The 14,088-nt window shown below is 35.2% G+C and overlaps 1 protein-coding gene across 2 annotated transcripts in view; it reads left to right on the top strand.

Annotated features, from left to right (window-relative positions):
• The window catches only part of MOXD1 (monooxygenase DBH like 1), a 77,190-nt gene that overhangs the window by 21,468 nt on the left and 41,634 nt on the right, over positions 1 to 14,088 (top strand). For both annotated transcript variants that reach the window (XR_010836046.1, XM_059082880.2), the window contains exons 2-4: positions 38 to 184; positions 1,816 to 1,983; positions 2,119 to 2,202. Coding sequence is in view for 1 of the 2 variants with exons in the window: in XM_059082880.2 (XP_058938863.1) it covers positions 38 to 184; positions 1,816 to 1,983; positions 2,119 to 2,202 (399 nt within the window). In the remaining variant the exon portion in view is untranslated. The remainder of the gene's footprint in view (positions 1 to 37; positions 185 to 1,815; positions 1,984 to 2,118; positions 2,203 to 14,088) is intronic.

The following is a 14,088-nucleotide window of genomic DNA, read 5'->3' as shown; positions in this document are numbered from 1 at the left end:
TAGGCATCCTAATTTTTCTTTTTCATATTTTCCACAGGATTATTTTACAAATGCAAATAGAGAATTGAAAAAAGATGTTCAGCAAGATTACCACCTAGAATATGCCATGGAAAATAGTACACACACAATAATTGAATTTACCAGAGAACTGCATACATGTGACATAAATGACAAGAGTATTACGGTAAGGAGTCTATCAGAGAATGCATGCATGAATAGGTTGTACATTTACAATTGGGAAACACTTTACAGAATAAAAAGAAACAAATATTTTAAAATAACCGTTAACAACAAAGTCACATCGTCTTCTTTGGAATACTTTTGAATTCTCTTTAGAAGCCACAAAAAAATCTAAGGCTATAAATTTCAACGAAGGCAATTTTTGTGTGAATCTAAAATTTTGAAGAGCTGTTTAAAGTGTGTGAGATTTTACCTATAAAAGGTTTTAGCTTCTATATAAAGTTTTAAAATAGGTAATAGATAAAGGTTGGAAAAATTGTATTACACAAGAGAGAATTATGATACTGAATATTAGGCTGTAATTTATCTGAATTGTAACTGATTCATTTTTGTAAATTTCTAAAGTCAAGATGAATAGTAGTCTGATGAAAATTGCCTGTCAACATATTATACAAGATTTCTTATTGTCAGACATCATGCAGAAATTAACATCTTTGTGCATATGCAAATTAGGTATTTAGAGGATCTAAAATTCATGTGGTACTTTGAAGGTTTCCATGAATTTCTTGAATCAATTTCATTTTGTATAGACCAACAAAATTATCGTTTTTATTTGGTAAGTCAAAACTTTAAAAATGGGAATGTAAAAATCTGAAGCAAATTTGATGAACATTCAGCATAAAGGGTAAAAGAGGAAGAAAAAAAACACATGCAAAGACATGGACCACTTTTTAATGTAATATACAGTCCAGTTAGTTGGAGTAATAATTATAGTTGTTTGACTGAAGAAAGAATATAGCTTTTAAAATAAATAGCTTTTGTTTTATTATTTATTTTCAAAGTTCTTATTACAAAGATCTGGCAAAGTAATCTTTATCTGTGGGGGGACTGAACTGTTTATACCCCAGCAAACCCTCCCCACTGCCCCACTGCCCTTTGGGCAATCTCTCATTTACTAAATGGAAACCGATTTCGCTTGACAGTGCTTTCCCTAGTTGGGATACCCCAGTCCCTAGGAAATTCCCAGGATTCGTAAAATGACCATAGATAGATTCTAGGATAATAAACAAACCTAGAATCAGAAGTTCCTGCTGTATTTCCACTTTCTGTAAATTCATTCATGTGAGTGGGCTAGTGTCTGGGAAAAATCTATTGTGAAAATAAAAATCCTGACCTGGGAAGTCATTTTAATCTTCATTGTATTTATTTGTTTTCCCTAAAATGTTCCATGGCATAAAAATAGGTTTTAATTTTCCCAAACCCCTGCTGCTTAACACGAGTATTTGCTTGGTAACTACTAGTTTGCTAGTTTGGAGGTTTAGCATGACAATGATTTACTGTTGCTGTAAGCATGGAAGCATAACTACTAAATCAATTGTCCTTCATTCTATTTTGGAACACATAATCTTGCATGGGGGAGATGATTTCTTCCAAAAAGGAACTCATCTATTTGGATTTTTAAAGACTTAATCAGATTTACACAGTTCATGTGAGAGACCATATTGATAACTCCAAATGTCATTATTCTCTTTTTTGAGCTTCTGTATCCTGCTTTGAATAGAGTTCTTTAAACTCAATTCAATGGTAAGGAAAGTGCTCTCATGAGACATAATCATGTCCCTGTCTGATCACCAGGAGAGCACGGTAAGGGTGATCTGGGCCTACCACCACGAAGATGTGGGAGAAGCGGGTCCCAAGTACCACGAATCCAGTCGTGGTACCAAGAGTCTGCGGTTATTGAATCCTGAGAAAACCAATGTGTTGTCTACAGCCATACCATACTTTGACCTGGTAAATCAGGACGTAAGTTTTTTTTCAGGTTTTTATGGTTCTAGCGGTGGGTTTATTGAAAGTGCATAATAGTTTTTAAATTGTTGTTTTTAATAGAATGTCAAGAGGATGTGACTTTTGTCCCCCTCTCCTTTTTTTTTAAGACAGGTCCCCATCCCAAACAAAGGTACAACATATTGGTGCCAAATGTTTAAGATTCCTATGCTCCAGGAAAAACATCACGTAGTAAAGGTATGTGACACACACACAGGCTAAACTTAGTTTGTATGAACAGAGGAGAAATTGTTGTTCTTAAAATGAAAATAATATAAAATTTATAGAAATGATTTTCAGTTATTTAAAAGTTACCTAAAGAACAAGGAACTGGCTTATCTGACCCACACACTGTCCAAAAAGTCACTGAATTTAGTGAGAAACTCGAATTGTAGCTAGTATTTCATGTTTTTGTCTCCTAATTTTATATGTTTAAAGGTTAAAGTTTTGGGATGCATTTGTACACCTCTGGTTATTTCGTAGGCAACAATTCAACATTTGGAATGGTTGGAATTGCATCTTAAAATAATATATTTATGCATCAATAAATTCTATCCGGGAAGTTCACATTCCCCAATATTGTTTGAGAATACCTGCTTCATTGAAACTACTCTAGGGATAGATCTCCCAAAACTTTTGCGTCTAGTTAGTGACTGAACAAGTATTTTTTTAAATTTACAGGTACTTGGCTCTGTGCTAGGAATTGTTTGGGCAGTTCCATGGAGGCTGAATATATGTTTCATGCTCTCAAAGAAGCTACAGTGAGATTGTAGGAGATGTGACCAAGACACAAGAAAGAATAAGATAGAACTAAATAGTGCACACAAAATACTGCAGACATTCAGAAGGCCAGACATTGCCGACTTTTTGTCCTCCCCCAGACTATGTAATGAAGTAGTGTGGATGTGAGAAAGGGAGAAACTTCTAGATTCTGAAATCTCGAGGGAAATATGTGGGTTCAAATAGCAAGTTGGCTCTTTAACTATGTGGTCTCAGATAAGTCACTCTGGGGTTATGCTGCAGGCCCAGTTTCCTCATCTGTAAAAGAGGGTTATTCGTTCCACTTTTCCTACCAACCTCAAAGCATTCTGGCAAAGATGGAAACACTGAGCACATTCTATAAAGTGATTTAAATTTGTTAATTTCTAATGTATTTCTCCAGTGGCACAGATCTGCCTTTTGTTTACAGAATGATTCATAACTACTTAGAGAAGCAAGAGGGGTAGGTTGAGGGAATGTTTATTGAATTAATAAGTAGTCCTAAATATTTGCAGGATATTTTTACAATCAGAAGTCTTACCAACAGTGTGACTGTGGATGAGTCAATTCACCTCCATGCAATGTTAGTTTCTGTTTCTTGCATGTGAAAGGGGAATGCAAATTCTATTCTTACATACTTAATACAGTGCCTGAGCCCTTCCCTTAAACCAATGAAAAAATCTTTCTCAGAAAAGAGAATGGTATATTTATACATACTGTGTGTCATACATTACTATGTGTCATTTGCAGTAAATTTAACTGGAACCTGGCTTAAGGGTCAAATGTAAAACTGTAGGTTAAGCAAATGTTTCACAAACCAGGTCTTTGATTCATTTTTCAGTAAATGTTAATTGATAGGATGTAAAGTCCTTAACCACTGACATGAATGCATTTTTATTCTTGTCTTTATTAATGCTAATAATTAAGTTGAATGAAATAAACTGCCGTCCCTTAAGTTGTCTACACTTAAGGGATGGCAGTATATGTTCTCACCCTCTATGTTGGGTATTTGCTTACTACCTCATCCAAGGAGTCTTAGCGAGCTTTCCTGTCACAAGCATATCATAGTAAAACTCAGATATGTGTGCATCTATTATCTAAGGGTGTGCTTGGAATTAAGTACTTTCGGGTTCACATTGCTGTCTTCATACGTATCATGAGGGATCTCAGTCTCTGGAAAGGCTTAGGAGCAGTTTTGTTTTGTTTTGTTTTGCTTTGGTTTTTTTTTTTGCAGTGGTTGGAGATCTGTAAGATGACAAAAATTCTTTACCCTGAAGAAGAGGGGATTTGAGGGAGGGGCGGCAGGTTGGAGAGCAAGGCTTATGCAGATTTTCGTGGTTGCAGGGCAGAGGGTTGGTGGCTAAGATTTTAAACTCTGTTATTACTCATGAATACCACTTATAGACTAGATTCCTGAGCTTGTTGGTAATCCCTAAAATATTTTAAGTCATTAAGTATTATGAAACATTTAACTCACAAATGAACTCAAATAGGATAATATACAAAAAACAAGAAACACAAAAACAAGAGAAAGCTCTATTGGGAAAATAAATTGAAAATATTTAGGTTGTATAAATTTTGAGATAGTCTTTCAAAAACAGTTTTAATTTGCAGCATCTGCCAGTTTACAATAAAATTTTAATACATGTTCAAAGTAGAATTCATAGATTTCTAATTTACCTTAAGAAATTATCTAATTTCCACTCTCTTTTCCTTAGCAGAGATGATTTCTAATAATTTAAGAAAAGTGTATCTTCTTTTCATAGAACGAAAGACTCCTATATTTCAAAATTCCATTGGCTAAGTGCTTCTCCTTATTCCTTATTTTATATCCCACACATTGGCTGCATGAAAAAGCCTCAGTCCTTCTCTGATACAAACAAAAAGTGCTTTCTCAGAAAAAAGAACATTGCTTTTGTATTGTATTATGTTGTGTGTCATTTGCAATGAGTTTTAAGAACATATTGATTACACTAGTATTTTGAGAAATCAGTTGTATTCTCTGGACTCTATTTCAAAGCAAATGTGTTTGAAGTTTAAACGTTGATAGTATTGCCTAGTCTACATTTAGTAATTGTAATAACTATAAAACTAAGCAGGTAAATAAAATATATCAGTGGTTTGATCAAGGAATACATTTAATAGAAATGACTAAAATTCAAAATACTAATTACAGCTTAAATTTTAATCATAAAATGATAAAAATTATTTACTACTGAAGTACAAAATAATAAGGTAAATAATTTCTAAAATTATAACAAAGATAAATAATTTTATCCACAGGAAAGATGGGATTATGATATAAATTATTGGTCATTCCAATTTACTTGTGATTCCAGATTGATTTGTATTTTGATGCTTGCAAAAAATGTCTAAAATTATGACTTGAAAATGTTGATGTTGTCAGATGACAGATATGGAGACTGTGAAAAAGAAAATTCTTGGTAAATTATATTAAAACCACACTTCTCATATGAGATCATCTCTGTAGGCCCTCTTGAGACCCACCCTCCAGCCCATCTCTTCATATTTAAGCATGACCCTATTTGAGCTTTGCCAAATATGTGATATTACCCCACATTTAAAATTTTTAGAGAAAGTGATTCTTTCCACTCTCTTTAGTCAATATAATATCACTATCCCAACTTATAGTAATGCTTGGATATACTCTGCTAGAAGCTGGGGCTGTCAGTTCATTTAACACACTTTTTATTTTTCTTGAGGAGCTTTTAGTGTCAGGGGATTTTCCCCATAGATGAACTAAACTTCTAATTCATCTGTTTAAATCTAATGTGTCTTAATCAATTTAATAAATAGTTGTTGATGGCTTATTATGTTAAAGAGGAGGAAAAAGAAAAACAACCAGGTTGACTCACCATCCTTAGTCATCTCCCCTTAAAAGAGATGACTCCCTAATAGGGAGGTAGTAGGCGGGTTCTAGGCTTTGATGGGCCAGGGTTGAATCCCTTCTTTCTATTAGTCACTGAACGGCGGGAAAGTTATTAATAACATACAACTCAGTTTTACATGGGAATGATACTTTCCTGATGGGATTGTTTAGACTAAAGATTAAATAGCAGGTTTAAAAAAATTTTTATTAGCACTTAGTACAGTATCTAACACAGAAGAGTTAATAAATTCAGCTACTCTTATCAGTCCATTTATTTTCAGTTTTGCTCTCTGAATGACTTTTCACTGAAAACTACTATTTTGTGTGGAGGCCCAGAAAAGGGCAAACATCATGCTAGAAGGTTGACTATTGCTGAGTTTTAAGAGAGGATTACTTTTACTAGTTGTGTGATCATGGGCAAAGTATTTACTGTCCTGTACCTCAGTTTCCTCATCTGGAGAAAAGGGCATAATAGTTCTCACCTAATAGGGTCGTTATGACCATTAAATGAATCAAAGGCATTTAATATTTGTAATTTAGAACAGGGCCTGGCACATAGTGTTTGTTAAATAAAGTAACTAAATAAAATTATGTTGATCACTAGTGATACACAGTTGCTGATCTGTTCAACATCTTGTTAGGTTTCTGGGTTTCTGAGGGATTCCAAACCAGCCAACCCTTTCTAGACAGTCCGAGTTCCAAATAAAACAGAGATTTTGCTCATTGCGTTTAGGGAGGCCACCTCGAGAACTCTCTGCTCAGGAAAAACGTGAAGTTGAGTGAAAAAAACACTCATCATTCTCCTCTTCAGCAATCTACACAAGAAGTGAAATGCTGTGCTTTATACTTGTTACTGGACGGAACATCTTTCTTGCCATGAAATTAGATGCTGCTGTTCTTTTCCATTGCTGGCATTCATAAATCTGAGTGATTTAATTTGGGGAATGTTTCCTAGGATAAGAAAATCTAAGCTCAATTGACACTGAATAACCGTGAAATGTCCTTGAAGCCAGAGTACTGTATAGCCATGAAATAGTCACTCAAAAATTGATTTTCCTATGCTAGATGGCATGAACCTTTGACTTCATATACTAAATTAAATGAACACTGCTGTCCAGTTTCCCTATTATGTTCATTCCTTCTTCTTTTTGAAATAGAAGGACGCCATCAAATGGAGAAATTTAGCATTAACACATTCTGAAACGTCAAGTGTGATAGTGGGTTTCTATTTCTGAAAATGTGTAAGACTTCAGGATTAAATTTAGTAAAACTTGGAAATTCTCAGTGTCAAGCTACATGGTTTAACAACTGTTAGAATGATCTCTTCTCAGTCAGTGTATCTTCTTCCTTTTTTCCCTGAAATGATATTTCAAAATATATTTTAGTTGATGTGATTTTTTTGCCCCCTGATGGAAATAGCATTTTGGTTTGTCATCAGGATGCATTTTCACAGACTCCATGCTTTAGTTCTCATTCTTTCATAGTGTGTTTCACTTTACTCTGTGGCAGACTAGTAGGTGTTTGTTATTGACTATTGACTGAACAGTTGTTTGTATTTTCACCCATTTTCATTCCAACTCTATAGTTGGGTTTCCTGGTGTTTCCCTTTTATCTTTTACTAATTCAACCATATTTCCTAAAGGCAAACTTTAGCTCTTCAGATAGATCTATTTAGTATGTTGAAAGAAATTCGCTTTCAAAGTATGCTTCTTGTAAAAATACTTTCCATTCCTTTTAAATACTTTGCAACACTATGTGTGGTTATTACATTCTTACTACCAATGCATGACCACTGGCACCTGTGGATTTTATCACTGATTGACGAAACGGATGATTTTTGACCTTCTGGAAAAAAATCATGCTGTTAAAACATAAGAATCTTCTTCTTTGGGAATTTGTCGTCCAAAATTTATAAATACCAACATACCAAAATAATTTTACCCTTATGTCCAAGTATATCTAAGAATATCTGAAATGTTGTACAGCTTTTATCTATCAGAGAAGAGATGAAATTACTTGGGCGTTTACTGTGGCTAAAACTATAACTTTGAACAGAAGAGAAGTTGGTAGGAGCACCGCCCCTAACAATAATGAGTTGACTCAAATTAGCACATTTCAAAAATTGCTGACTTAGATTGTTCAGTGCTGCCAAGTTCTTTCTAGATCCTCTCCAGTTATACTGACTTCATGGAAACATTGGAGATTGCCTAGCTATATGGGTGTTCTTAATAGCCACTTGAGAGTGGAGGTAATTGAATTCACTTTGAAAGCATGTCTTTTCATGGAAGTGATTTATTGCTAACTCTGTCACTAATTAGCTTTCTGACCCTAGAGAAAGTACTTAACCTCACCCTGATCCTCAGACTCCCTGTCTGTAAGATAAAGGGATTGGACCAGATGATTACAAGTGGCTCTTTTTTTGCTTCTAAATATCTATAACTTGCTGAAAACTAAAAGTGAAATCTGTGCTGGGGTTTGGATGCCCTGTGGTGTGACTTCCTGATAGGCTTCATTCTCACTATCCCTGGGCATGCCAGGGTGATAATGCTTAGGACCCCACTGCCTCCCTTCAAGTTAAAAGTCCTCCTTCTTGAAGTTAAAAGTCTCCTTCTTTAGTCCCTCGGTCATAGGCTCTCTTAGCATACATTCTGAGGCTTAGGTTTCCATCTGTAAATGGGGATAATAATAGTACTCGTCTCAAATGGTAACTGTCATTATCAAATGAGATAACATCTGTAGAGTTCTTATATGTTTGGCATATATTAGATAGCTCAATAAGTACTAGCTGTATTCCCAATTTACATTGGGTTCCAGGTACCTCTAAATCTTGGATATAATCCAAATAAAATAACTCTAAATAAACAAACAACTAAATAACTCTAAATCTTGGGAATAATGTCCTTTTAAAATAAGGATAGAATTAAGAGTGCCAGGGTGAGGAAGGCTTATAGGTAGGTTGGCACAGCGCACAGGATGGACTCTAGAGACGGATAGGGATTGTGTTCTAACTCTGCTTTTCATTAGCTCAATGACCCTGGGCAAACTAAACTCTCAGTGTGCATCTTCCCTTGTGAGGTAGGAAAAACAATTTCCAGTGAAGATGAAATGGTTACAAGTGAAGACACCTGTTGCATAATCGGCTCATAATTTCTTGTTTTCTTCTCTTGATGGGGATTATAGAGATGGATGACTATAATTCATCTAGTATTTTCTCATACTTAAAGTCAAGACCGCACTGAAACCAGGTAGGCAGTAAGTCTCTATTTTATTTTGACGAAAAGATTCCCTGGGAATTAGATTTCATAGCTTGTTTCCATTATTCTAAACCAAAGGAAATTTAAGCCAATTTCCTCCTGTTCTGGCTAAGTAAGGATAAAAACCAGCTGGTGACTAACCTCTGGGAAATATTCTTTCACATTCTTAGATCACCCATTATTAGCCTTCCACTCTATGGCCTTAAATAATTTTCAGCAGACATTAAAAGATAGTTATTCTTCTTTATTGCTCTTCTCCCACCCAAATCTACCCCCAATCTAGTACATCTTTTTTTTTAAGTAGTTCAAAAGGTTGGATGACAAAATTGAAAAGCATTAGCCCATCTTTTGATAATTATTGGCTATAAAAATTGGTAAATAATTAATAGCACTTCTATTGAAAGAGTACTAAGATGTTTAGGTTGGATTCTAGATGTTGATGGCACTATAGGATTAAGAAGTATGGTAATATTAAGATATGAACGACTTTTACTTACATAAAGATAAGCATGTAAGCAAAATACTTACCTATTTTTTTGCTACTTTAAATACATTATCTTGTTGGATTTTTCACAGCCTCCCTTGAGGTAAGTTGAATTACCATCACCTTCCAGATGAACGCAGTGAGGCATGGCAGGCATAAGTAACTTGCTTAACATTGCACAAATTCCGTGAAGCAGAGCCAAGATTGAACACAGATCTTCATAGCAAAACTACTGGATCTTTCTCTCTACAATACTACTAGCCCAGGACTTATGATTTTTCTAGGTGATATATATCAAGGAAACATAATTTGAATAAGTTCCTCAGTACCCAGGCTACTTTTATTTTCTATAGAATCAGTGCATAGACAGAGGGCTACATGAGCAGATCCCACTGGAACCTTCCAGAAATATCAGTATAAAGATCCTGGGAACTGACCTAGACCTGGTTGGATGGCATTTGAGTACACAGAGGCCTACTGTTTTCACTCTTGGGGATTGGAAATGCTCACGAACAAGAGATGACACCTATAAAGTTTCATTTGTGGTTTAGGAAGTCATTTAAATAAGATTCGAGTTAGGCTGATTAGGTGAAAGATTATGCATATGGATACAAAAGGGCACAGAACGTTAGATCTCAGAGATGATGTTAGGGAGACAGGAACTTCAGTGGAAAGAAGGTAGCTTGCTAATCTCATTGGGCATGTCTTGTAGCATAAGGATCATTGGAAACAAGCCCACAGCCTTCTCTATAGCTGAGTTACAGTCCTCTTTGGAGTTAAGTGAAAATAATGTCAATGACCTATTTTATTGCCCTTCACTGGCAATGTGAGAAAAAATACTAACATTTCCATTTGGAAGTTAAATGTATGGCAAAGTGCCTAGAGAAAAGTAGCCTAAAAACAGAAGAGCCATGTTGTTGGAGAGAGGTCTTGAAGCGTTGATATCTCTGAGTGGCCTAAGAACCAGACTGAGTGTGGGTTCTAATCCTGCAGTAACCATTGGTCAGCTGATCATTCATGTGGGTGCACCACAGTGCTTCTCATGTTAATAACACAGTTCAAAGACTATATATCTGTATAACCAAGAGGTTGTTCTAAGTGATCTTTAACCCTTAAAATTCTATGACTTTAGTGAAATATTGAAATTGATAAAACTGGAAATGTATAAAATAAATCGACACATTCGTACAATTTATAAAATAAACTGAAATAATACTAAATATTATAAAAGGAATGAAGATAATTTGTGTGTGTGTGTGATCATGGGTTATAACATGCCAATTTTATTTTGATGTCTATTTTCAATGTAAAAAATTCTATACTTTTCAAAAAAGGATGCCATCCATTATTTCCTTTTTAATGCAACACTGAAACTTCTTATAGTTTTTATGAATGGAGCTTTTAGTAATTAGTAGAGAAAAGTATATATGTGGTAGAAACTTAGTTTAAATAAATCAGTTATTTACTATTCAAGTTTATAAGGATGCACAGTTGTGTTCTTTAAAATATCAAGCCTCTCAGTGCATTTAAAATGAATGTATTTCTACATCAAAAATTCAGATTGTCCCTAAGAGTTTAATAATATATTTTATGAAGAAGACTATTACACTCACATATCAAAAAAGTTATGGTTGAGTCTTGCTTCATTGAATAATTATATTTTTCTTGATTCTTAACCTAGGGTACACATTAGAACCATGTGGATAGAATCTTTAGGGATGCAATCCAGGCCCTTACGTTAGAGGCAGTTGTTGCTGTCATTTGGAAAAGTTCCTTAAATGATCTTGATATGAACTCTGTGGTTGAGAATCACTGTTTTATATGTATTAAAATTTCCCAGGAGACCATACTTAAATTATATTTTATAGCACATAATAAAATGCTCTTCATATTACATAGCATCGGTGCATATTTGTATAGTAATACACTGTTTTATTCAACAAATGTTGTAAAAATTGAACACACATCAAACATCTACTATTGAAATGCACTGTTAGTTGTCTGCACATGAAGATTGAAGCAATTTATGGTTTTGAGATGGTTTATTCCTGATTCATTGCACATTTTTTTGTGGAAGTGGAGAGGCGAAAACACCAGCTGTTTCCTGGAGCCACAGCTGACATTCATTATAAAATTTCAACATGAACTAATTCAGATATAAGGGATACTTTCTTCTGCGAAGGAAAAAAGACTTATGTTCTAGGGAAATATACACCTCGAAGTTAACTCTATACATTAATGCTTATAATGTAATGGATTCATTTTAGAAACTGTATATGGAAGACCACCTTCCTGACTTTTGAATGCATTCCATTACCGACAAAGAGACATCTTTTCATCACTGAAATCCCACTGAATTGCTCTATGTGGAACCTTAAATATTGACTAACGGCCAGACCATGTAAATAACTGTTATTGAGTACATAAATGCTAGAGCCTTTCAGCCTTTTAGCTTGGCGTGAGAAGTCCTGAGAATATAGGAGAGGCACTTTGTTCGTGATATGTTTCAGAAATCAGATGTGTTCTTAATACACAATATGCTTAATCAGTTAGAAATATACCTTCATACTATCCTCTAAATCGCAAAGAACCAATGAGTGTCTAGTGAGTGTCCACTTCAGAAAATTCTATGTCTTTTGTCAGATACAAGGAAATATAAGACATAACCTTTCACCCCGATGACCTTCCAATCTAGATGGGGAGAAGAGATGCACACATGCATAACAGAGAAACCGCAGAGCCGGCAAGAGAACATGGTGTCAAACTAGAAAGTACAGGCAGTTGAGGCAGAAAGAAGGGAGAGAGCAGTAAAGTTTTGGGCACAGTCCCATGCTGTATGGAAAGAATCATCTGGGGAAAGTACAACCAGATGGATCTTAGGTAAGGATCCAGGTGTGGTAGGATGACTAGGAGGCAACCTCCCTGTTTATGTGCTTAAGCGCCAACATGAAACTAGATGAAAGACAACATTTACTGAGAACACTGTACATTCTCTGAGTCATCAATCCTCATAAAAAAACCCCTAGGAAGTAGGTAGTAGTATTATCCTCATTTTAGGAAACTGAAGCCCAGAGGAGTTACATAACTTGCTCATTGCTGATAATTCTCCTGTTTGTATACTTTTCCCTGAGGAAGAAATGTCTCAAAGAATCCTTGATGCTCCAGCCAACATCTGCCTGTGCTAGAGCTAACCAGCAGCGGCCGGCTGAACTTTAAATTCATGGTCATGTCAGATTAGAATGCAGAATCCCTGCAGTTACTTGTTGTCAGGGTAACTGCATTTTTTTGATCCGAGAATGCCTTAGGCATACTACATCAAAGCCCCTAGTGTCAAATATTGAAAGGGGCTGTAGACTGTGGCCTTCACTACCTAAATGGGGTCACTGATTTTATCTTGAATGATACCATTGTGTAGCGTTATCCCCAGTCATGAACTTATAGTTTTACTTAATGTTAGAACTCTGGCAAGTTGCATCATACACTCCAAAATAGAAACCAAGGCTACCTCTTAATTGCACACATATGCATATAACCATTTAGTTCTTTAAAGAAAAGCTGCAGACAGTTCCTCTGAAGAGAGTGATGGCCTTTCAGTTCTTATGCAAGTGAGAGGTCTTCCCTAGAGCTCTAGTCACTGTAGGGTGACTTGACTATTGAGTTTGTTGGACATCCATTCGCATTGTCAACATCAGTCGAGTTTTCTCAGTGGTTTACAAGTATGTAATGTGTGTGGGCTTCTTTATACAAGAGGTTTGTATCACTTAGCTGTTCATTTTGTTGAATCATGGACCTAGAAAAGATCTCAAGAGATAGTTTATTTATTTATTGCCTGAGCTTTGAAAAAATATTTCTTGAAAGCCACCCTCCAAAGATGAATGTTTCTCATAATTATTAAAATATTCCATAGGCTTTCCAAATTTATCTTTATTAATGAAGTTGGATATTTTCTCCATAATAGCTGATTTTAACTTGATGACTTCAAGGCAAATTAGTCCTTTTGAATGGAAACTGAACACAGTTTCATCACAGCAGTAAATACCATGGCCTGTTATTGAATATGTCCCTCTTACCTTTTATGATCTTGGTATCAGTATATACCCATATGCAAAATGGAAGTAATAATTCTCGTCTTCTCAAGATTACTCTGAAAGTGCTTTAAGAATATTGAATTTTCGAAAACAAATATTTGTTGATTGTTCTTTAGGTACCAGGCACTGTGCTTTACTTACTACTTATGTCATTTTGCAGATGAGGAAGCTGAGGCTCAGAAAAATTAGATGACTTTCCTAATGTCACAGAGGATTTAATATTATAAAACATATTCCTGTAGTCTATAGCAGTGGGAGCTTACACAATTTATTTAACTTATATGAACCTAAGTATCGAGGCCCTTGTTTTCATGGTCACTTAGAGCTGGTTTCAAATCCTGTCTCTCCCATTTGCCACTTGTGTGACCTTGGATGACTTAAACATAACTTCTCTGGTTGTCACTTTCCTCATTGGCAAAATGGAGACACTACCTATTCACAGATTAGTTATTTGAAAATGCTTGTAGAGCATCTGCTCTAAAGGCATATGATATACTTATATTTTACTCTGACACTCTAAACCTTCTGTTTGCTTTTGTCATCATTTATTTCATGGTTGCAGAAAATGAAGTCTTGTGAAAAACAAAACTGCCTTCCTCATCCAGTTAA

Source organism: Kogia breviceps, chromosome 13 (genome assembly GCF_026419965.1).
Source record: "Kogia breviceps isolate mKogBre1 chromosome 13, mKogBre1 haplotype 1, whole genome shotgun sequence".
Taxonomy (NCBI): domain Eukaryota; kingdom Metazoa; phylum Chordata; class Mammalia; order Artiodactyla; family Physeteridae; genus Kogia; species Kogia breviceps.
The sequence above is the reverse complement of the archived record's forward strand: the minus strand, read 5'-3'. Positions and strand labels throughout refer to the sequence as shown.